General features: G+C 49.3%; 3 protein-coding genes across 9 annotated transcripts in view; 1 reads left to right on the top strand and 2 right to left on the bottom strand.

Moving 5' to 3' along the window:
- glra1 (glycine receptor, alpha 1) overlaps window positions 1–3,882 on the bottom strand; it is a 62,080-nt gene extending 58,198 nt beyond the window's left edge. Inside the window, exon 1 of the mRNA XM_061834075.1 lies at window positions 3,563–3,882. The gene's annotated coding sequence lies outside the window, so the exon portion shown is untranslated. The remainder of the gene's footprint in view (window positions 1–3,562) is intronic.
- A 4,425-nt stretch (window positions 3,883–8,307) lies between these two features.
- Window positions 8,308–12,454, top strand: slc25a48 (solute carrier family 25 member 48). Of its 2 annotated transcripts, none has more exons than XR_009797118.1 (7): window positions 8,308–8,475; window positions 8,994–9,037; window positions 9,112–9,183; window positions 10,052–10,307; window positions 10,982–11,284; window positions 11,939–12,230; window positions 12,315–12,454. XR_009797118.1 is itself a non-coding variant. In XM_061834992.1 (7 exons), the coding sequence occupies exons 1-7, from the start codon at window positions 8,424–8,426 to the stop codon at window positions 12,417–12,419; spliced, it is 966 nt and encodes a 321-aa protein (XP_061690976.1). In that variant the 5' UTR covers window positions 8,308–8,423. The 2 variants fall into 2 exon arrangements, 1 of the variants encoding a protein (XP_061690976.1); XM_061834992.1 differs by having other exon boundaries at window positions 11,939–12,072; window positions 12,315–12,419.
- Window positions 12,455–15,054: 2,600 nt separating this feature from the next.
- Window positions 15,055–23,326, bottom strand: LOC133509076 (complexin-2). 6 transcript variants are annotated; one of them, XM_061835753.1, is made up of 6 exons: window positions 22,454–22,468; window positions 21,951–22,065; window positions 21,163–21,320; window positions 17,881–18,001; window positions 17,488–17,663; window positions 15,055–16,583 (listed from the first exon to the last, which is right to left on the bottom strand). In XM_061835753.1, the coding sequence occupies exons 4-6, from the start codon at window positions 17,909–17,911 to the stop codon at window positions 16,377–16,379; spliced, it is 414 nt and encodes a 137-aa protein (XP_061691737.1). In that variant the 5' UTR covers window positions 17,912–18,001; window positions 21,163–21,320; window positions 21,951–22,065; window positions 22,454–22,468; the 3' UTR covers window positions 15,055–16,376. The 6 variants fall into 6 exon arrangements, with proteins under 6 accessions (XP_061691737.1, XP_061691733.1, XP_061691735.1 ...); XM_061835749.1 differs by lacking the exon at window positions 21,163–21,320 and having other exon boundaries at window positions 17,881–18,004; window positions 22,454–23,326; XM_061835751.1 differs by lacking the exon at window positions 21,163–21,320 and having other exon boundaries at window positions 22,454–23,326.
- Between the last annotated feature and the right edge of the window lie 421 nt (window positions 23,327–23,747).

Raw genomic sequence — 23,747 nt, 5'->3', positions numbered from 1 at the left:
AAGTTCTGAGCATCGCAGACAGACGGGGAGAGAGAGTCGCCATTGGCGCCGATTGTGACGGAAACGTCGGATGGCTTAAGTTCGGCATCCGGGAAAAGAACTTGGGAGGCTTCGACGGTGGCGGACTTGCCGGCTTCTTCCTTTTCCTCCCTTTGCCGGCTTCCCTTCTTTTCTTGCTCCTCACCTCTTCTTCATTCTTACCCGACTCGGTCTTCCTCGCCGACCCACTCAAGGCCCGAGGAAGACGAGGCGACCAGAACGCCCCCCCCCCCACCGCATGTGTCAAGTTGATGTCGTCAGTGAAGTCTTTGACCTTTGAGGTTTTCCCCCGTGAAGAGAAGTGAGCTCACTTCCAGCGTGACGTCCAGTCCGGTCCACTCGGTCACTCGCGTCATTCGCCAGAAGCGACCCAAATGCGCGCGCACGCACACACACACACACACACACATAAAAACAAGTTTTCCGTTCCCATATTTGTCCAGTTTGTCGAAAGGAACTCATTTCATGACATTCAAGTCATCTATTACAGTAAAGTTGCTTTGACTTGACCGCTTAGAATACTTCATCTGACTAGAGAAGAGTAAAACGACACAAAAACATCATACGGGAATCTAAAATAAATTCACCCCTCCTTCCCTAAAACAAAAAAACATCCAGCCGATCATTTTCCGTACCACATAAAAGCCCAGAAAATATAACAAAACATTCAAAAACACAAACAATACTGAAACCACAAATACACAAGTACAACACATGAACAAGAATAACAAAAACATCACAGATAACAACAACAACATACAAGCCAGAAAATCAAAAGCAAACACTACACGCCACCTACGTGGAAACAAAACCAACCGCAACACCAAAAACGTTTACACAAGAATACACAAAAGTCAAAATAAAAATAAAAAAGCGGCACTGAATGCCACAAAATAAAACAACAAATACACAACGATGCAGCCCATCAAGTTAAAAAAAAAAAAAAAAACAAGACGCACGTCCCGTGACGTCCTCCTCGTCATCGTCGCGGACGCACATGTGAACGGCGCCAACAAAATGGAGGCCGGTGACCCCGCCGGAAAAGTTCACCGAGTGACGACTCCGCGCGTCGGCCGCGGAGAAGGTCGCCGCTTTTCAAGCGTGGCGCCGACGCCGCCTCGAGCGTAAACAAACGCCAAAAGTTAAAGGAAGTCTTCACTTTTGGGGGAGCGCAAACGTGGCCACGGGTCACGGCAGACGCCCCCCCCCCCACCCGCCGCGTCGCCGAGGCCCGGACGGCAAACCTCGTCAGGTCAGCCGATCACGAGCCGGAAGAAAGTCAGGAGCGGAAAAGGCGAGGAAAACGCCGACTGCACTTGCAAGCACACAAATACAACTCAAAAATGAAAAAAAATAAAAAAAATTACAGGCGGAAGAAAGAAAAAAAGTGGCGTCGAATGCTGGACGTTTGTCTTTCTTTTTGGCATTCATTTGTTGACACTTTCTGACGCCGTCGTGCTGCGTACAGACAAAAAAAAAAAAAAAAAACCCAAAAGCGATGTTTTCTCTTCCTTTCCGAGACGAGCTGGCGGCGAGCGACATGGCGTCAACATATTTACCACCCCGCTGACGCGCACGCCGGCGCCACGGGACTAGCGGCCTATCGGCTTTAGCGACTGTCACTCGGCATCAGCGCGCGCGCCTTGGACGGCGCCGGAGGCCCGGCTGGCCCGTTTTACATAAGCACAAAAACCCGCTGACGACTTCCGAAGCACAAAGACGACGTTCACCTTCAACCAACGTACGTGAGCGGCGCCACCTAGCTTTCATTTTCACTGGGGACTTGGAATCCTTCTTCCTGGGATTGTCGTTTTTTTTGAGTGGGGGGAGGGGGGGGGGTCCACGGTTCACCGCGGTTCAACATGACGTGAGCAGGCTGAATTTGACTTTTAATTGCCATATTTTGAAGCGTTATCGCGCCAACGGTGGCGTCACAAGTGTGCAAGTCCGACGTTGGTCCGTTTGGGTAGATTGTTATGTGTACCCGAAGACCGATTTGGACGAGTTTTGCAGGCCGCAGACTGCAAATTCAATCGATATCTGTCTGAGCTTGGCCCGGTTTGGCCCTCCAACAATCGTTGCTGTTGGAGATAATTTTAGAACAGAGAACGTAGCTTGTACCCCCACATTTTAGCTTGGGGAGCTCCCCCCCACCCCCCTCAAAAAAAAAAAAAACAATTACAGGAAGTGTCATTTATGACTGCATAGAAACGGAAAGTCAGAGCAGCAACATTTTGATGCGGGACTGGACCGGCGTCCTTCAACCTCGATGAGACGTGCCCACATCAGAATTTCATTCATCTGAACCTGAAATTGGGCTCTTTTGAGTGCGCCGCTCCTACGATCACATTTTTTTTTTTTTTTTTCAAACAAAGAAATGAAATTGACGTCCCGTCGCACAATTTAAGCGCCAGTGGTCACTTGAAGCGCTCTGCCACGAGTCGGGTTCGGCCCGTTCGGGCGATCCGCGGGCAGTTCCGGTGGCCGAGAACTCTTCCTTTGCGCTGCGGGCCCGCCCAGGTGACATCGCGAATCACGGCGAGCGCGCCATCACGTCAAGCCGCGAGCGCGGACGGCGTCACAAAATGTCCGCAACGACAGTCGCTCGCGGTTCCTCGTCGGCGTACCCGTCCGGACCGAACGGCGATGGAAGACACGGATACGTCCCGACACATTTGAAACTTTCAAAGATATCGCACACGCGACGTCCAGCCTTAAACGCGCTCAAGCGTCGTCGTCCGTTGAGCCACGACCGCAAAACGCACGGAGCAGCAACACACGCAAAGATTCTTTTCAATGTCAATATGTGGCAGCGCATCGCACCGCCTCACCCGAACCTTAAAAAACACGATTGGCCATAAAGCGGGTGAAGGATCAAGACTTGGAACGGCGTCGGACATGAGATCGAGCAACGTCTGCTCACGACCAACACGCGCTTATTGATCGGCCATTCAGTCGTTCACCTCCTGACGTCCGCCGTCGATTATGAGACGGACTCTGACCTTTGATCGGATTCAACGAGCTAAGCTAACTTACGCTAGCTAGCTAGCTAGGACGGCAAGGGAACATTTGTTGAATCAGCAGGCGCGTGCGTGATACCCAACCGTGCGCGTGCGCGTCATCTGTCGGATTGTGACATTTGCGGATGGATCATGAACGCCAGCGGCCCCCGACCTTTTCATCGCCACGGACCGGGAGCAGAGGGTGGGGGGTATGTTAGCGTGTTTGTATTCAGTCGATCTTAGACGATAAATAATAGTAATAATGAAATAAATAAAATACATGTGGAAAAATAAAGAACAAGAACCGGCAATTCCACGTTTCTCTCTCTTTTATCTCTACATATCTACACAACAGTTCAATTTTGTTTTTCAAAATTATTATTATTAACCACTCAATTGTTCAACAGCTGAACTAAATTGTTCAGTTTGAACCATCTCATCTGTCGCTAGAACAACGTTTTTTTTTAACGTGCCTTCAAAATAAGAGAATGAATTTAAAGTGCATGAAAACTTGAACTCACCATCACGCCAAGGCCACCTGAGCTTGTTTGTCCGCAACGAGATGCTCCGAGCCATCTGCGGAGTTGTTTTGTTGTGGTTGGCGTCACTCCAGAAAAGTCGGCTTGACGCAGATAAGATGCCGGAAACGTTGAGTGCTTTGGTGGCGATCTTCGGCTGTTGTGCCGCGACTTGAATCCGCGACCGACGGTGTGGAGAATACCCCGAAAGCCACCGTCGTTTGCCATCTGCCGGATTGTTGAGCCAGGAAACGGCACTTTGTGGGTTCTTTTTGGTCGGGAACTCAGCCGGGTCAACGAAAGTGCTTCCGGTGGTGAAGGTGGCCGAACGGAGAGAAATCTTGGCAGGGGGGCTCTCCTCATTCATTCGCTCACTTCACTTCTTATTTTCTTATTTGCGGCTGTACCAAAAAGCTCCTCGAAAAGATGTTTTTAATAACTTTCCTTTTTTGGAAGTTGTAGGCTCTTCTTTTGTCTCTTCGCTGAGCCTTTTCCCCTTCCCCCCCCAAAAAAAAACCAAAAAAAAAAAAAATTATATATATATATATTCCCCCCCCCCCCAGGACGTGTTTTGTACTCACTTTGCTAGGTTGCGGGATAAATTCCGGTGCTGAAGTGACCGAGGTGGAACCAAAAGAATCCAGTCGGGTTTTTTTTTTTTTTTTTTCAAAATAAAAGATTGTTCCGACTTGGATAACGAATACAACAAAACTAATGGATTATTTCTTTGGCGGCCCGGTACCAATTGATCCACGGCCCGGGGGTTGGGGACCACTGATGTAAGTGTGTGTTTCCAGGTTTTGTCTCACTTGTGTATGTTTGTCATTTATATGTGTGTGTGTGTCAGTGAAATTGCATTTTGTGTTTATTGGTGTGAATTTGTGTGTCAATTGAATGTTTGAGTGCGTCTGCGTTTTAGTGTCATTCGTGTGTTTTTTTGTGTGCGTGTGTGTGTTGTTATTGAAGTGTGTGAGACGGGCGTGTTCTTGTCTGATGTCTTGCTGTTTGTGTGTGTGTTTGCGTTTGCGTGTCGCATACGTGAGCACTTCCTTAGTAGGCTGCACATTAATCATACACTGAACGCTCACGCACACACGCGCGCGCGCGCGCGCGCCTGGTTGCAACACGTCCCGGTGCAAACCTTGTGTGTGCGCGTGCGTGTCGTCCTCCATGGCATAATTCCTGGACCAGTTGCTCGCAGCGTGCGTGACGCGCATTGGGGGGAAAAAATGAATTTGGAAGGTCAGGACGGTGCCCTGCGATTGGCTGGCAACCAGTTGAGGGTGTACCCCGGCTGTCGACGGGTAGAAGGGATAGGCTCCAGCGCTCCCTTGTGAGGATAAGCGGTTAAGAAATTGATGGATGGATGGATGGATGGATGGATGTCAGGACAAAAGAGGAAGTAAAACTGTTTCCCCAAATCCTTTCGAAAAGGAATCAAATCCAAGGTGAAGTCACGCTGCCCCCTGGTGGCTTGAATTGGATCCGCACTTTTCGGATGAAATTCAATTTTTTCTTGTCTTGCTGAAACGGGTTCAGGCGAGAGGTTTTTTTTTTCTTAGTAGTACTGGCCGACTGCCCAAATATTTACATCCATCCATCCATCCATCCATTTTCTTAGCCGCTTATCCTCACAAGGGTCGTGCGAGTGCTGGAGCCTATCCCAGCTGTCAACGGCAGGAGGCGGGTGGGGTCCAATCGGAGGGCACGGACAACAGCCACACCTCTTGGCAATTAATGTAGCATATTTTGGGGATGTGTGAGGAAACCGGAGTGCCCGGAAAAAAGCCACGCAGCCACGGGGAGGACATGCAAACTCCACACAGGGAGACTGGGATTGAACCCGGGTCGTCGGAGCCGTGAGGCGAACACTTTACAGCTGCTCCACTGTTCAGCCATTTAAAAAACAAACAAAACAAACAAACAAAAAAAAAAAAAAACACAGGAATGGGCTTCCTACTCTGGCATAAATAAATAAACAAACAAATACATCAATAGAGAAAGAAATAAATAAAGGTTTTTTTTTTCATTTTTGCTGACTGAAATGGGCTTCCTGCAGTGGTAGAGATAAATATAGTTTTTCCTTTCTTTTCTTTTAAATTTATAGGCAGATATTGGGGGAAGGGTTTCCACACCTTCATGCTGACAGCTTCGGAGAGGTTGCGGAGCAACACGTGCTGCCATCCAAGCGACGCCTCGCCGAATGGCAGGCGGCCTTCGGCGCGTTGCCTCACGTGCAAATCATTCAAGAGTGGTCACATGTTTCCATTTTTATTTCAAGGCGCTGTTTGGCTATTGTTCCGAAGGGAATTCATTGGATTTGTTTGGATCTGTCGAACTCAATTCAACGTTTCCAACGTTGCGAAGGATTTTCATGATTCTCGCGATCTCTTCTTTTATTTGGCCTCCAAACAGGCTCGTTCGTCTTTGTCTCGGTGGCGGCAAACGATTGCAAATGTTTGCGTGGCGTCTGTTTTTCCACTTGACACAACACGTGCGCGCAAACAGCGCAAATCACAAAACACAAAGTTCGCAGAACAGCCTGAAAACAAAAAAAAAACAACGACAAAAAATGTATTTACATTGCGATAAGCGCTATCAGTCAGGGGTCACGAGCGTTTTCATCACATGGTGCAGATGTCACACACACACACACACACACACACACACACACCACACACACACACACACACAACACACACACACACACACACAACACACACACACACAACACACACACACACACACGCGCGTCTGTTGTTGCCACGGCGACACGTGCACGACTCGCTTGTCAAGGCCACCTGTGCACGTCGCGCCCCCCCCCCCAAAAAAAAAAAAAAAAAATCAAATTTCCTGCGTTGGCAAAAGGATTCGGTGCATTTTCCCACTACGGAACCAGAATGAATGGATGAATGAATGAATGAATGAATGAATACACTCACCCATTAGGAGGGACGACACTTCGTGGAAAGGGTTAAAAGATTGCCAATAAACCTTGTTTTTTAAATTGTTTGTTTTTCATATGGAACACTACCTTGCCAGCAAATGTTGACTCTTTTTAGTCTGGCGGTTTTTTTTGTTTTGTTTTACTAACCACAAAACAAAGACACGAAAAAAGTCTGGCATCATCAACGACAACAAAATCAAATAGAAGAGCACTAGACAACAAATTAAAAAAGATAAGTGTAATATGAGCAACAATGCATAACATTGATCAATTAAACACAACATTTGCACGTGGCTTTATTTGTTTATTTGTTGATTCAAGCCATGTATTATTTGTTTGTTTGTTTATATGAATGAGCCGCTTTCTCATCTTCGCACACACGACACAAAACCCAAATTGCACAAACAGAATTTGCGGAGCGAGTTGAAAAATTCGAGGCCACGTTTGAAAAGAAATCATTTGCCAAATGTGAGATAATTTGGGGAACCGAGACAGGAAAGCAAAAGTCCGTAATACGTCAAATTTGGGCTAAAGTATTGCGACACGAAGATCAGCTGCTCAAAAGTATTGGCACCCCTGCCGGAAGGGAGGAAGATGTGGCGGCCAAAGTAAAAAAAAAAAAAACAAACAAAAAATGTTTTTGGACGCTTACAAGAATCCAATAATGATCATATCCATCCATCTATTTTCTTTGCCACTTATCCTCACGAGGATACCCATCTCGGTTATCTTCGGGCGAGAGGCGGGGGTACGCCCCGAACTGGCCGCCAGCCAATCGCAGAGCACAGGAGACGGACAAACATTCTCACTCCCAATTTAGGGTGTCCAATAGGAAAGCGGGCTGCCCGGAAAAAAACCCACGCAGGCAAACTCCACAAAGGGATGGCGGGGATTGAACCCGGGTCCTCGGAACTAAAATATTCCTTTCTATCCATTTTCTATCTCCATGTAATGTACGTCAACCTGCTTTGCCCAAACGACAGTTCGTGTTGTGATCTTTGAATGAACCACAAGTTTGAAATAAATCACGGAATTGAATTACAGTATCAAATACGGTACATGCGCGCCTGTCTAAAAACAGCACATCGCAGCGCGGCAGAATATGATTTATGTCAATAAGCAGAGTGGCTTGTGGGGGTCAACGTAGGTACGAGAAATGGGAAACTTTTTGAGGGGGAAATGTGACCCACGCGCATTCGCCACATTTCAGCCACCCCAAAGTGGCCTGACGACTGCTGCGGATATTTTCAACCGCTCGCGCACAAAATACACGGCCGTCCGTTTTCCGAGACGCTTATCCACACGAGGGTCGCGGGAGGGCGGGGGCCTTTCCTCAACTGGTCGCCGGCCGACGGCAGTCGCACTTACGGGCAATTTCGAGTCTCCGATCAATGCTTGTTTTGGGATGCGGGAGGAAACCGGGAGTGCTTAGCTTCCAGACCGTTTCGGGGTTTTTTTTTTTTTTTTTTTTTGTCTTCACATCGCGGACCCCCCTGGAAAGACCTTTTTCACTCCCAAAGTGGGGTCCGTGCGCTATAGTCTGTATGTATTCACGCAAAGGGAATACGATCAGGAAAAAAGTGCTTCAAGTGTTCTTGTTGCCTTTTTTTTTGGTCCAATTTGTTCTGGTTTGTCCTCCTCATGGCTCGTTTGCATGTCGCGCACCGATTGGCCGGCAGTTTGGCCGACCTCACGCTCTGATTGGCTGCCGATCGGACCGGGGGCGGGGCTGCAAGCCGCGCAATCAAAGGCTCGTGTCGCGTGTCGGCGGACTCGCAACACAACACAACACGACACGACACCCACGCACGCGCGCACAACTTTTGCAGCCTCCACGACAAGTGCTTTTGTGTGTGTGTGTGCGCGCGCGCGCGCGATGTTAAAAGCGCGGAAAGAGTGAAAAGAAGAAAAAGGAAAATGACTTCCAAGAGATCGGGCATGGATGACTTCCTCGCCGGATGGGTCGGAGGTCAGTGCTCGCCCCTTCGTCTGCGTGCCCGACGTCTTATTTAGCCCCCACCTGAGGGCCAAAATATTAGGAACACCGCCTCGGAACGCGCGTTCCATTGTCATTTGTCGAAATATTAGGGACGGCTGAACACGACTCAAATGGAGCCTCATGAGAGCCAAAACATTAGGAACACCGTCGATGTGTGTGGTTGGGGTGGAGATGATGATTATTTATTTTTTAATCTACGAGTAAATCTTTCTCAAAAGTTGGTCTTGACTTTTGGTCATAGGAGAACATTTGGAAGATTTCCAAAGCGGTGGTGCCGACAACGCGCACGCTTGGCCTCTTGGGGCGCCGTTGCCGTTGCTGCAACAAAATGAATGTAAAATCGTGTCAAAAATGAACAAAATGTTCCCAGTAACTTCAGCTTTCGTGATTTGAAAATGAAAAAAGTTGGCAGGCTGTTTTGTGGTGCCAAAGAAAAGTCCCGGCATACGTAAGTTGCTGATCTTTTGAAATCTCGCATGTGCGTGCAGGGGCATCCAGCGTGGTGGTGGGACATCCGCTGGACACCGTCAAGGTGAGGTCAAAAATAAGATCAAACACGACAACCTGGCGAGTCTGATGTTCGATTCCTGTCATCCGTCGGTGCAGACGCGACTGCAGGCGGGCCAAGGCTACAAAAACATGACCGACTGCATTGTCGCCATCTACAGGAAGGAGACGGTATGACCGACGCGCCATGAACGTCAAACGCAAATGTGAGCAGAATGGAGCTTTCCCAAATATGGGGATGGCCAGCAGGTGGCGCTTGATACATATCAAGCAAATAAGAGGCGGCCTGTTGTATTTGTTTGGGACGCTAACTTTTTTGTTGTCGTTGTTGGTTTTTTTTTTTTCCCCCAAGAAAGTCACATCTGGTTTTTGTAAGATTGGAGGGGGGCTCTTTAAAGCAGCTCTCCGCTCCGCTGTGACTGACTTTGTTTGCCAAAACCCGACAACGGTGGCGGTTCGGGGCAGAGCCTGACTGGAATCGTTCGCTTCCACGCTTCCTCACAAGTGCAAGGAGAACGACATCAAAGAGGAAAAAAGCCGAAACTAGGCTACAATGGCGACAAAAGAACAATGAAGCTCCTCAATTCACTTCAGCGCCACCATTCAACCACAAAAAGCACGAAAGCGGGAAGGAATTGATCATGAATTTGTGATTGCCAAACTGTACACGACGAGGTTGTAACTGGATGAGCAGATTATTCAAATATGTTGCTAATTGATCGATGATTTCACAGCCTCTCAACAGTCGTCCGTGAAAGTGGTGGCATATTTTTGTGTGTTTTTTTCTTTAGGACATTCGCACGCATCCGCTTGCATTTTGGAAAACATTTTTGCAAAACCATTTCTGAGGGGCCGAAGCGCTGACCGATCCGAATCCGTACGCGTCTGTGCATTTTCCGCAACGCTGAATGATGTCCACTTTCGGGAAATCCCCCCAAAATAATCGAGGGAGCGATGGTGGAAATCCCGGTCGAAGCGCCGCCGCGGGTTTGGGTGTCGCCCGTGACCGACCGCGGTCCGTTTGTGTTTTGCCCGTCAGGCGGCGGGCTTCTTCAAGGGGATGTCGTTCCCGCTGGCCACCGTCACGGCGTACAACTCGCTGGTCTTCGGCTTCTTCAGCAACGCCCAGCGCTTCATCGGCCGGCGCCGCCACGGCGACGAGCGCCACCCGCCGGGCCTGGCGGACGTGGCGGCGGCCAGCGTGCTGACGGGGGCGGCGTCGGTGAGCCTGGGCGCCCCCGTGGACCTGGTGAAGATCCGGCTGCAGATGCAGACCCACGGCGCCGCGCCGGCGGGTAAGAACTCGTTTCCCTACTTTGGGTGTATTTTTCGGCTCGCCGGCGTCGGTGAATGTCGCGCACCGCACGCTTGCAGCTTATCTGTTCAGATTGCGCGAGGGGGGAGTCGGACAAAGGCCTTTTAGAGGCGCCACGTGAAACGTTGAAGGTTAGTAAACACGTTTTACACAACATTGACAATCTAAATTTTTTTTGCTTTATGGCCGGAAAGTGGTTCAACACCTGACAGGGGGTCACGTACGGCCCGCCGAGCATTTACGTCTTCAGGATTCTTAGAATACCGCTTTTGTGAATGATTTTGTCCTTTTTAAAAGTAGATTTATTTGACCGAATAACTGCTTGATTTCTTGATTGCCACTGAAATAAAATGAAGAGTGAAACAATAATCCTTTCACCTTTCCTTTATAGGAAAAGCGTACATGAAGTTGGTCAGCGAAAATGCTGTATTTTTTTGAATTCATTTATTCACTTCCCGTAGCGTAAATAAAATACATTACTAGCCAGCAAGCTAAACATTTAACGTGAACATTTTTCAACGGATTTGACTTCTGAGTAGTCGTCAGCAATCCGATCGAAATTCTATCGTGACTGATTTGAAGTCATCGCGAACGATTGTAAATCCCAAAACGCTTTGCAAAACAAGCAATTCTGTTTTTGTGGCGTGTTGGCAGACGGTTTCCAGCTGGTGTCCCACAAGATGGCGGCGGCGGCGGCGGCCCCGGCGGGCGCGCGCTCCCTGCACGTGTCCAACGGGGGCGGCGAGCTGTACCGCGGTCCGCTGCACTGCGTGAGCAGCATCGTGCGGCGCGAGGGCCTCCCGGGCCTGTACCGCGGGGGGGCCGCCATGCTGCTCAGGGACGTGCCCGGCTACGCCCTCTACTTCGTGCCCTACGCCGTCTTCTGCGACCTCCTGAAGGCCGACGGCGCCTCGCAGCCTCACCCTTGCTCCATTTGGCTGGCCGGCGGACTCGCAGGTCACAAAACTTTGCGAATTGTTGGGGTTTTTTTCCCCACACGTTAAGTGTGGATATAACGAATATCTCACGGTTCGGTTTTATCGTGGTATCATTATCGTCGTCACGGTCCGCTGATCATGCCAGCGATGATGGAACGCCGGCGACGGTATTGCAGGAATATTGACGATGCGAAAGCGGAATAGCCTAAAATGTTGATTTTTTTTTTTGTCCTTCTCAATCAGCTCCAACACTTTCTTTACGTTTCCTTTCAGGTTTTTGCCCCAAAAGACTTTTTCGCATGATATATTATCCTGCCCTCTAATTTAAAATCTGCTCCACGTATTGCCCTCAACGGGATGTTAGCACACTACTTTTGTTTTTTGTTTTTCTTCCGTACATCGGAATCTGGATGTGCCGCACATCGCCGGGCTCGCGTGCGGGTGGCCGGCCGACCGCCCGCCATCTGGACTCCATTTTTACCAAACGGGTCGCACGCCCACCGGCTTTGTTTACTGGAAAGACAAAAACACGACCTACTTTTTCTGCACGTGCACTTTGCGTCGGCAGCGTCCGCATCTGTCACGCTCGTAAACGTCGGGTGAGCTCAGCGAGGTGAGCGGGTTCGAGAGGCACGAGACAGGTGATTGAAGGCGGCCACGTTTTATTTTGTAGGTTCCATTTCCTGGGTGACGGCCACGCCCGCCGACGTGGTGAAGAGCCGCCTGCAGGCCGACGCCCGCCTGCGCCGGAAGTACAACGGCATCCTCCACTGCATCCGGGAAAGCTACAAGACGGAAGGCGCGCAGGTGAGGACGCCCCCTGCCGGCCGCCGCCGGCATTACGTTCGATGGGCCTGCGGACGCTTTGAATTTCCGTGACCTTTGGACCCAACCCTCAGCCGAGCGCCGGTTTTAAACAACGAGTGCAAACAGCATTTGATAGCAGCTACTAAACAAATCCACTTGTGAGCGGGTTTCCGTGGATGTCGACGGGTTTTAACAGACGTCGTCAGCCGTTTAACGCCGTTTGTGTGCGTGTGCACGCGCAGGTGTTCTTCCGCGGCGTGTCGGTGAACGCCATCCGAGGCTTCCCCATGAGCGCCACCATGTTCCTGGCCTACGAGCTCTCGCTGCAGTTCTTCCAGAAGTTTTAGGGACAAGTCGTTACCGTGGCGACGACTCTTCACCCACCCGCCATCGGCTCGGAGACGAGAGGTCAACAGCCGCTCGGCCGCGTGGCTTTAGCGTTGTGCTAAAGCGGCTAAGCTAAGATAGCTGACTGTTCTACTTGTTAAATTAGTTGCACAATTTGAAAGTCATCCATATTTTATTCGATGACTTTAAACAATAAGTGCCAGTCAGTTTTTGTCAGGTTACACACACAAAAGTTTTTTTTTTTTCCAATTTTTTGTAAGCTAATGTAAATAGTTTGTTTCTTATATTAAGAAAAACTTACTGTACTTATATTAACATGTGTGATATGTTACTACCACAACTGTACAGCCGCAACATATATAGCGGACACATAAATCAAAGCAGTTGCATTAATAAGGCGCATTCCAAAGAAATCCTCAGCTCACGCTTGTCGTGTATGCAAAATCTCTCGGCTGCCATGTCCGTGCGGGCCGGTTTGTCTTTGTATGGAAATAAAAAAAAAACGATCAAAATGCGCTAGCTTTTCGTCTCCGCTGACGCGACCGATTCGGGGTATCCAAAGTGCGGCTTCAGGGACACAGGCGGCCCGCTGCTTGGTCTTTATTGGCCCGCCTGCTGTCTATTCCAACCGTGAGACGGAAGGAGGTCTCCTTCGCATCAAAAGCCTACGAGGAAAAGTCCAAATGTTGTCTCCGTCTGCCCTGCGATTGGTTGGCGACCGGTCCAAGGTGTAAACCGCTTCATGGTCCGTGACAGCTGGCGTAGGCTCCAGCGACCCTCGTGAGGATAAGCGGCTAAGAAAATAGATGGATGGCTTGGAACGTCCCGGTTTATCTGCACCAGAGGCAGATGTCCGCTAGATGGGAGTGTGGGGCCACATTGAAAAAGCCTGCGCCAGCTGGACACTTCATTAGGCACACAAGCGCGTTGCTCCCTTCATGTAGCCATCCATCCATTACCTGAGCCGCTTATCCTCACAAAAGTCGCGGGGGCGCGGGCAGGAGGTCGCCAGCCAATCGCAGAGCACATAGAGACAGACAACATTCATGACGTCGTTCTTTGGGGATCATTTTTTTTTTGGTCAGCAATGACTTTGGTGACACTCCTGACAGCCGAGCAGTGTTTTTATGTCACGAGCATGAAGCCACCCGATGGGAAAATCAAAGCCACGCGCTTCGAGTGACGCAACTCACCCAAATTGGTCAGCGATGGGCGCCTGAAAGGCCGCCGGCGGGCCGCGTATTGGTCCAAGATCTCACTTGTCTCGTTTCTGATGCGCAGAAACTTTCTGCTTTGTCGACATGGACGCCCCAACTTGTACAGAACATGACCCGCTGCACTGTCGAACGACGTTCGCTTCAAATCGTCCGCTTCCGGTTTTGGGTTGCTGGTGAAACCAGGAAAAGTGGCGCAATGCTGCCCCCTACTGGCCACTTTGGACATTACTTTAGTTTATTAATCGTTCAATTTAAGGATGGCTTTTTTGGGGGGGGTTAGGGTTAGGGAACCCAGACAAAACCAAATGAAATGCATTTTGCGTCTTTATCACCACTAATCAAATCATATGAAAATGATCCATATCGGCGTGTCCGCGCGTGAGCTGCACGCGCACCAGGCGCGCCGCAGGTCAATGGAATGACAATGTGCGACAAAAACACTTTGAGTCTTTTTAATTATAGTTATTTGTGTCATTATTGGATGTTTTATAATGTATAATATGACAGAGTGTCTTTCGAAGGACGTTGCATCGCCACAGAACGTCAAAACACGGAATAGCCCTTTAAAAGGCGCGTGGCTCAGCCAATAGGAGGACGGAAGAGCAAACATGTGAGCGGCGGAAGAGAAAATGCAGACCAATCAATGAACGTGACACGTCCGTCCATCCATTTTCTCAGCTGCTTATCCTCACGAGGGTCACGGGAGTGCTGCAGCAGTGGGGGGAAAACCCGCAACTGCTTGCCAGCCAGAATCCGACACAGAAATGCAAAAAAAAAAAAAAAAAAAAAGAATTTCATCAGCTGAGTTCAGAAAGGACATTTGAGCACAAACAACTCAAAACATTTCATTCTCAGGCACTAACATTTATATCAGTATATCTTCTAATATGTGGGTATTTTTCATCAAATACTTATTAATAAAAAATACATTTTTGGTGTTAGTCATTTACATTATTGTCTGATACTATTAAATTTTTTTCTCAAATGATTGAATTCATTTTTTTTCCATGATTGGTGGTCAGGTCAGATCAATCAATCAATCTCAGCTAACTTTGGGCAAAAGGCGGACTACGCCGCCAACTGGTCGCCAGTCAGTGGCAGGGCACATGTCGACCAATCACACAAACGCTAAATTTGCTCTTCAGTTGGCACGCGTGAGGAATTTGTTGAGCAATGAATTCGTAATCATAGACAGCAAGACACAGTTTCTTTCCATACACCCACAAACACAACACAAAAACACTCAAGAAATGATTGCTTTGTGGTCCAGCCCGGAATCTTCTACTTTTGTTGCCGTTCAGTCAGCAAGGAAAAAGGCTTCGTAGCCTTTAGCCACACGCTAATGCTGTTAGCCCGAGCAAACGACCGCCGGTGGCCATTTTTATTGTTCCTTTGGATTGGGTGGCGCTTTGCCAGCTTTACCGTCCACTTGCGACGCAATACTGGCACACCGCCGATGTATCCCGAACGCGGCGATGGCACACCTCTGATGCGACACTGAGCTAACACGGATGCGTCACAAATGTACGTTTGGCACAGCTACAGGAACGCAACTCACGTCCGGAACCAACTCCCGGCGCCGCAAATGCACCGATTTCCCACCACTGACGCACCACCGCTGCATCGCGGAGACGCCGCTGATGCGGCCACAAGGGAACAAACACCATTGCGCCGCTGACGTGTTGACAGCGCACCACTCACGTCGCCATTGCGTGCCGCTAATGCACCGCTCACAAATTGCTACTGATGCGCCAAATATGTATCGCTGATGCACCGCTGACACTCCCGGAACGCACGCACAGCTGACAGGCAAAGCGTCACCGACGACGCCGTGGCCGCACCTCCGTCGGTGCGACGCCGTCACGCCACTCACGCGCCGCCAATGCATCGTTGGGGCGTCGCCGGTGCATCGCGGCACAAGCGCACGGCTTGCTGTCGTGTTTGAGGGACAACCTTCATTATCATGATCATTATTAGTAATTTTGTGTGTGTGTGTGTGTGTGTTTGGGGGGGTGTTGGACAAAGCAATGGCAATCTTTGGTCTCCATGGTGATGAATTTGAATTTGAAAAAGCGGAAGAAGTTCAACCTCGCGCCCAGTAATGTTTTTGCTGATTGTCTCAACAAAGGGAGCTGAAGAAAAAGCTTTCACACAAAAAAAAGAGAATCCAGCAAAGGTGTAGACTTTCACACAGAGAAGCAGAATTCCGGAATTCGGAAAGTTTACGTACGGCGGACACGATGGTTACGCGCCTTCGCATCCAACGGCGCCCCCGTCGGAGACTTCCGCAGCGATACGGAGTTTTTTGTCATTGCGTTAAACAAATTGGCCAAGTGACGTTCAAGTTCACCATAAAACCACGGGAGCCGCTCCAGAGTCCCACCAAAAAGGGACGGGCGGGGTCACTTCCTTCCGAAACGTTCCCGGGTCCATCGGCGTTGAAGGCACGTGTCGCAAATACGTACTTTGATTTTGGCGGCGTCCGCCTAGCGACAGGTGACGACCGAACCGATCGAAAGGCCTGATTGGAGTAAATAAAACACAAAAAGTTATGAGGCAGTGTCAAGCCTGCAACACTTTGGCAAGAATACGAATCAGCCTCCATCCTTCCGTTTTCCGAGCTGCTTATCCTCAATTCCCGTTTTTTTCCTTTTTTTTTGGTAAACCTGCCCCGTCCTTTCTTTCCCACAATTCCTCGCTCGCTCGCTCGCTCGCCGTCCGTCCCGTCGGTCGGTCGGTCTACTTCTTGAACATGTCCTGCAGCGGGCCGGGCAGGAACTTGAGGATGGTGCCCAGGATGCCGCCGCCGCCGCCGTCGTCGTCGCCGTCGTCGCCCCCGCAGCCCCTGGGGACGGCCTTCTTGGGGCGCGTCAGGGAGCCCTCGCACGCCTGCTCCAAGGCCGCCTTCTCCTCCGCCTCCTTCTCTTCTTTCTTCTTCAAGCCGTACTAGCCCAAAAAAAAAAAAAAACCCAAAACAAAACCCATCAATCTCTCATTTTGTTTCATTTGATCAACAATGCTACAATAATAAACACATATATGCATCCATCCATACATCCATTTTCTTCGCCGCTTATCCTGGGCTAATTTCGAGTGTGCAATTAATGTTGCATGTTTTTTGGAATGTCGGAGGAAACCGGAGTGCCCACCTGGAGAAAAGCCACGCAGGCACGGGCAGAACATGCAAACCCCACGCAGGCGGGTCCGGGATTGAAACCGGGACCTCAGAACTGTGAGGCCGAAGCTTTACAGTTGCGTCACCGTGCCGTCATTTTGTGTACTTCTACTTACAAACGTTTCTAGTTACGAAAAATTCAGGTTACCAAAAGCCTCCTCGGAAAAATCTCATCTGGACCCTAATTCAGGATAGAAAAGGAAAGAAATGGCACTAAAAAAAAAAAAAGACCCCAAAGTCCACCGAACGTAAACATCCTGTAACGTGGCTTGAAAGTGGCATGCTTGAGCCGCTCTCCCATTGGCTATCGCCGGAGCATCATCCCGGCATCCCATTGGCTAGGAAGAATTTTTACCCGTGATGCTTTGCGTTTCCCTTGGACGTTTGACTGTCACCAAAACACGCGAGTGCACATTGGTACAACAGTACAACAGGGTCGGGGGGCTTGGAACGGATTACGCTATTTACATGTAAAATGCACTTCTACTTGCAAAAAAAACCAATTCCGGAAGGGATTCATTTCGGAAATGGAGGTACCGCTGTATTCTTAGCTTTAGCATATAGAACTCGTATTCAGATGTGCAATATGGTCGCACTTGCTAAGCAAGTTAGCCGGTCTACGAGGCTAACACAGTGTTTGCGGACATTAGCATCAGCCCACGCGCAAGCGCCAACCTTGTCCCGTATGCTCTGGCGGACCTTCTCCCTCTCGGCCTCCATGCGGGCGTGTTTGGCCTTCCTTTCCTCCTCCTGCTGCCTGAGAGCCTCCTGGCGCTCTTCCTCCTTCTTGGCGGCGTCGGGGTCCTTCTCCTCCTCGCCGCCCAGCATCTTGCCCATGTCTTTGGTGGCACCTGAACGCACCAGCGCAGAAGAGAGGACGACGAGAGTTCAGATCGCGGAAGGCTGGCGGGGGGCGGGGCTAAGGTCAGCCTGTCCGCCGCGGACGGAGCAGAGGCGACGTCGCCGGCGGCCGTCCAACTCTGCTTTTTTCCGTTCAACCGCCGAGCGACGATCGGCGTGTTAGCTGCGAGCTAACAAGTCTCGCCGATGTTTTGCGTACTCACTCACCGCCCAGCGCTTGTTTCATCACAAAGTCCATCCCGGCCGGCTTTTTTCTTCTTGTCGGTTGTGTCAAAGAGGAGCTCGCATGTAGCCTCCGCCTCCACGTCTGTTTTTCCTCTGGATGCGCCTGCCGCCGCAAGAAAGGAAGAAATTTGGATCTGACCGGCACCAAAAAAAAAAAAAAAAAAAACGACAGCTGCCGCGTTCGGACTCACGATCCGATTCGATTTTGATTGCTTCGGTTGCGATACGATTTCCTTTGAATTCGTGACATTGCAATCGCAATTGATTTGAGTTCTTTCTGGTGCCATTTGATTCCAGTTTTTAGGCGAGATTTCACTTCGGTTGTAATTTGATTCAATGTTCGATTCTTTAAGTTGCGATTCAATTCCGGATTTGATTTTGATCCTGGTTGGGTTGGGGTTTGGTTTGAGATTGATTTAAACGCTCGAATGCTGATTCAGTAATAATGAGGGTAGCGGTCGACAGTGTTTAAAATGTATTTTCATGCTGACAAAAATCGATTATTGATTTCCTCTTGGGAATTTTGCCTCGTTGAGTCCACTTGCTCGACTTTTGTCCTTGCGTCCTTGCGGCCTTGCGCTTCTCGTGCTCTAATTCGACGATCCCAAATGCTAACCGGGTAATCTTATCAAAGACAGCAGGCGTGCGTACGTTCTCGCTCTGTCTGTTTTTCTTGCCTTTCTTCCTTCTTCCTTTGTCTTTTGTTTCTCGATGATTTTTCTCTTTTCGATCTCAGCGTTTTCCTTTTTCTTTTCCCAAGCAGTCCACTTCATTTCCTGCTGCATCCCCGTTTTTCCTTCTTTCCTCTTCCCACTTTTCATTTTTTCCATTCTCTTCTGTTCTAACCCTGCTGCCCCCCCCCACTTTTTTTTTTTTTTAACTCCTTCCCTTAATTTGCTTCCTTAGCAGTACGTACCACCTTTGTGCTTTTTACCTTCTGGGATTTTTTTTTTTGAGCCAACATGAATTTGCTTTCCTTTTCTGATCTGTCCGGTTTTCTTGAAAAAGAAATGACAAAAAAAAAAAAAAGGAACTTATTCAAGCAACACGCACTTCAGGGTCTTGATTCGTGAGCGAACCCCCCCCGGCAACCTCAGGCGGACGCCAGTGAGAAATCAATAGAGCGACGGTGATCAAGCGGACAGAGACGGATCGCTGCAGGTTAGCGGTACCCGAACGACGGACCGCCGATCTTCGTCGACGCCCCGTTTGTGATACGCACGAGTCCTTGTCCAAAACTCATTTGGAACACAAAAACAACAACTTTTGTCAGCAAGATGACAAGACAGGTTGCCATGGAAACAACATGGCAGCAACATTTAACTCGTGATTTAAAAAAAAAAGAAAAACAGCAGAAGGAATAAGCGGCAAATGAATTATGGACGAGCTGTTGACTATATTTGATATTTTATTTGCACATGATGTATTTGTGCCAGCGCCCGCTGGCGAATGATTGGCTCACGGCGGCGACGCATGACATGATCTCAAGTAGCTCAATATCAACCACATTTTCCATCGTGGCAAATACTGCACGCGTTTGTTATGTCGGCGGGCGGAGGTCTTCGCTAGTGACGTGGATAAGCTGGAGGCATTCCAACGAGCTGACTTCTCTCGACAGGAAAACGTGGCTGGACCGTTTCAATACACATTGAATTCATTCGGCCAGACAATAGTACAGCCCGAATACTCGCTTCGGTCAAACGTGTCCTCTTTAATATCGGGAACATCCTCAAGTCTTTCACGTCTGCAAAGGTGACTGGTTGCCATGCCAACGCATCACTTTGGGAGTCAATGTATTTTGAAAACTGTGATTTAGGACTTGGAAGATGACTAAAATCACCTTAATATGCGTCCAGTGTTACATACTTGACTTTCTGAAGCTCGCGTACTGCCGCTCGCGCGCACCACCTTGCGGGCATCCACTTGATCATTCGTCATTTGTTCCAGGCAGAGAGGGAAAAAGGGACAAATGTGCGCGTGCGCGCCCGCATTGGGATTGGATGCGAAGATGGAGGGAGGCTCATGCGCAAAATGGACGACAAAAAAAGTACAAACAGGGCACAGACGGGTGCGGCGCTCCCTCCGAGGAAAACTTTCAACTGGAAATGATCTTAAGATGGATTTGATTTGGTTATTTTGTGTTGAGAGGCAAAATTTAGGCCGCTGTCATGCCGCAGCTGCCGTTTATTGTGTGGGGAAAAATATAACCGACCGACGAGGAGCTGCTTTAGACCGCAACTCACACCCGGGCGCTCACGTACCGACTTAAGATCCTGCTGTGGCTCACTAGGCCACGCCCCTTGAAAGCCGACATCCCCCACGCAAAAAACTCGTTGTGTTGTTTTTTCTTCCATTTCCACTGGGAAACTCCATTTCTGATACGAAAGTGGAGCGAGCACAATAACCCGCGTTGAATCCCTTGTGACCATCGGCTGTTGTTTTTGTTTTTGCAGAATATCGGACCTGCCCGGACCGCCTGCCGCCACTCCGGTCTCATTAATGAAAGATGAGCGTGTGAATTTTTCATGCGGTCCTGCGGAGCGGCCGAGAAGGAATCGGCGTAAACGACAACAACGCTGACGCACAAACTCTACTGAATACGTGTAACATTTGTACACAGTCACATCAAGTATGAGCAGGTCCCGCCAACATTTGGGCCAGAACCGTCGGCGAAACTTGGCGTTTACGAGCAATAACAAAACGGCACAATCTTTTGTGGCTTTATTTGTGAAAAATTCATATCTGCGCGCTCGGTCTGGATTTTCAAAGACAATTTGAGGCAGAACAAGCCAATATGGCCGACCTCCTGCGTCTTCCTGGCTTCAGGACTTCTCGAGACTTTTTTGGGCGGGGTCCAAATTTCATGTCGCCGACTCCAAATGCTTTTTGGCACACACTTCAGTCAAAATACTGACATGACGTTGAAGACGTCATCGTGCTCGCGCCCAAGTGACAACAACCACGTGCACGCACAACAAATGACACGCGATGAGGCTGAATCAAAGCCCCCCCCCCCCCCTCACCTTCATCACACCCTCCTCATCCTCCCCACGAGGAAGATGCGCGAGCCTCGCCTTGCCCTGCGTGCCCACCCCAAAATTCCTCGCAGGCTGAACCTGCCTGCTTTTGCGTGCGGGCCCCCAACGCCGCCCCCGCCCCCGTGTGCACGCGCGTGCGCCAAACCTCGCTGGCGGGGAATCGAGAATCGCGACCGGGGAAAGAGCGCGCGCGTGTGTGTCTGTGTGTGTGTGTGTGTCGACTAACCTGGAAGGACGAAGGAGGATCCGGCGAATGTGTGGCCGAGCCCCGGTCCGATCCGACGACCCTCGCATGCACGCGCCAAGCGAGCAACGCCCCTTTGTCTCCCGCGCCGCCCCCCCACCGGAGTTGAGCGGCAGCGGCGTATGGATGGCGTCAGGTCGCTGTCAAAACAGCTCAAAGCTCAAACTCCGTGGAAACCAGCGTGCAAGCGACCGGACGTCGCTGTGCTGAATTTCTTTTAGAATTCAATCAATCGGCTGCACCGATAGGACGGGACCGGGTATCGATCAAAAGTCAGACTGTTTCCAGTAAAAAAAAAAAAACAAAAACAAACAAAAAAAAAATCATGTTTTGCAAGTTTTTGTGGCTGCTTGGACCACAAAGCAGCAACATCACTCCGTAGCCTTTTGAAAATAACAATAAAAATAATAAGAAGAAGAATAAGAAGAAAGTTGCAACTAAAACAAAAACCTGGGCAACAAAAGATACAACCAAGCGAGTGGGAAAGGGACGAAGCAAACAAAGACCGAGAGTAGAAAACAGGCCTGGTGGGTCGCCAAAACCCACAGGAACGGGGACCCCAAAATAAAGACCAAATACGACAAACGATTCATGGAGCAAGACACGACAGGACGACAAAAGTACGAAGGACGTCGCTCACAGTGCCCCAAGAAGGACAAAAAAAAAAAAAAAAAATCAATCTTGGACGACAAAAGTACGACAGGACGTCGCTCACAGTGCCCCAAGAAGGACAAAAAAAAAAAAAAAAAAAAAATCAATCTTGTACTCACAAGGGTGAAGGTTGCGTTCAGGCGTCGTGGTTCATCGCAGCGTCGGGAGGCCTGTCTCAACTGCTCGCTGTTCATAGAAACAGCTGCTGCTTGTGTGTCGCGGAAGAGACGTCAGCTAAACAAACAAAAATGTCAAAAGATGCGTTTGTACAGCACACACCCGGCAAAGAAATCGAGCAGATGTTCCCTTTCATTGTTTGCGCCTTGGTTGGCGCTCTCCAAAGGCACAAAATCAACAGGACGCATTTGCACCAAATGCAAACACATCTATCGCTCCACACCCCCACTGTCCAATCATCCATTTTCCGAGCCGCTTATTCCCCACCAAGGTCGCCATCGGGGCGGGAGGCGGAGTACTCGCCAGCCAATTGCAGGAGCAAGTATTGTATGGAAAACAACATTGAAAGAGAAACCAAATAGGTACAAAGAAATGCACCGATAAAAAACATTTACAAAACAAAATTAAGAAGAAGCAAATGAGAAGTGAAAAAAAGCGAGCGAACCTGATGAAACGCAGAAGGCCGGAACACCAAACTCCTTCCAAAAATACTCGTTTAAAAAAAAAAAAAAAACACCAAGTTTTGGTGACATGTTTCGGATGTAAAAGTATTTTTAAAAAACAGATCTCTTCCCTTCCCCCATAGCGGTTAAAAATACGGCCTGTGACCGCAAGGAACCAGGTTTAAGTCTTTCAGTCAAATTCGAGGCCAGCCCAGAGATGTGAAACCTGGGTCGTCCCCGGCGTGGGGTTTTTCCCAAAAAATTGAAAAATACCCTGCATAAAATGGAGCGAAGCGCTTTGCATTGAAACGTTGTCGTCGTTCCATTCCGAGAAATCTGAAGTGACGTGCTCGTCGCGTAGGTGAGTTTAGCAGGGGTCTTTCTTGCAATGAGGGAATTTGCCTCAGAGGCACTCAAAAAAAACCAAGAAAGATTTTCAGTTTCGAGCATCAAAGAAGACGCACACACATTGCAGATGCGCAGTTGCCTCCGAGTTGAATACGGTGCATGCACAAAAGTCCACACACCCCCTTTCCACTGGCAGTTGTGTTTTTTTGCGGTCTGAAAAAAATGGGACCGGGAGAAGTCATTTCACTACTTTTCAGCTGGAAGTGGACTTTTATCAACGTGGAGGGGAATGCAAACACTTTAGAATGTTCAGCGTTGGCGCAAAGATTTCTCCGAGGGAGCACAACTGGAACACCTGAAGTTTAAATGGCCGCAGGACCAAGTAGGACCAAAGCCGAATGAAGATAAAAGCTGTGCCCGACAACCTTTTTGTCCCGTGTGACCTCGGATCAAAAAGATGAAGTTTCAAACCACTGTTCAATCGCCATTTTGGAAGCTTTTGGGACATGGCCAAGGGGGCGGAGCTTAAGAGCGTTGTCGCAAACGGCGGGATCCTGAGGTTTTGTCCGTTTTCAGAGGAATGCTGACCTCTGCTGGTCGCTTGCAGAACATACAGCTAACTGAGAGGAGAGGCAGAGAAATAAATGGATGCATTCGTTCGTTCGTTCATTCAAAAGCAAAAGTCAAGATCCAAGTTTTATTCCAGTATAAGAAGAAGAAGAAGAATGTATTGTATGGACACAACACCAAAACAATTCCCCCTGCAAGACTTCATGCATTCTTCCATCTCTACCGCTTTTTCAAGGCAGTCACTTCAGCAGGGACGGCCAGACTTCCCTTTCCCCAGCCACTTCAACCAGCTCTTCGGGGGGTGATCCCGAGCCGGTCCCGGGCCTGGGTCGTCCCCGGGGTCTCCTCACCAGGGAGGCGTCAAGCTCGACTTGGGGC

The sequence above is a fragment of the Syngnathoides biaculeatus genome, chromosome 11, assembly GCF_019802595.1.
Source record: "Syngnathoides biaculeatus isolate LvHL_M chromosome 11, ASM1980259v1, whole genome shotgun sequence".
NCBI lineage: Eukaryota > Metazoa > Chordata > Actinopteri > Syngnathiformes > Syngnathidae > Syngnathoides > Syngnathoides biaculeatus.
Note: the sequence above shows the minus strand (reverse complement) of the source record. Positions and strands in the feature narration are given on the sequence as shown.

Bases quoted from the DNA above. Each gene is read 5' to 3' on its own strand.
- slc25a48 (XM_061834992.1), top strand. From the start codon at position 8,424: ATGACTTCCAAGAGATCGGGCATGGATGACTTCCTCGCCGGATGGGTC. The intron at 9,038-9,111 runs GTGAGGTCAAAA...CCGTCGGTGCAG, and splicing joins ATCCGCTGGACACCGTCAAG to ACGCGACTGCAGGCGGGCCA. The intron at 11,285-11,938 runs GTCACAAAACTT...TTTATTTTGTAG, and splicing joins GCTGGCCGGCGGACTCGCAG to GTTCCATTTCCTGGGTGACG.
- LOC133509076 (XM_061835749.1), bottom strand. From the start codon at position 22,025: ATGAACAGCGAGCAGTTGAGACAGGCCTCCCGACGCTGCGATGAACCA. The intron at 18,005-21,950 runs GTGAGTACAAGA...TTCTTGCGGCGG, and splicing joins TGAACGCAACCTTCACCCTT to CAGGCGCATCCAGAGGAAAA. The intron at 17,664-17,880 runs GTGAGTGAGTAC...TGGTGCGTTCAG, and splicing joins GATGAAACAAGCGCTGGGCG to GTGCCACCAAAGACATGGGC.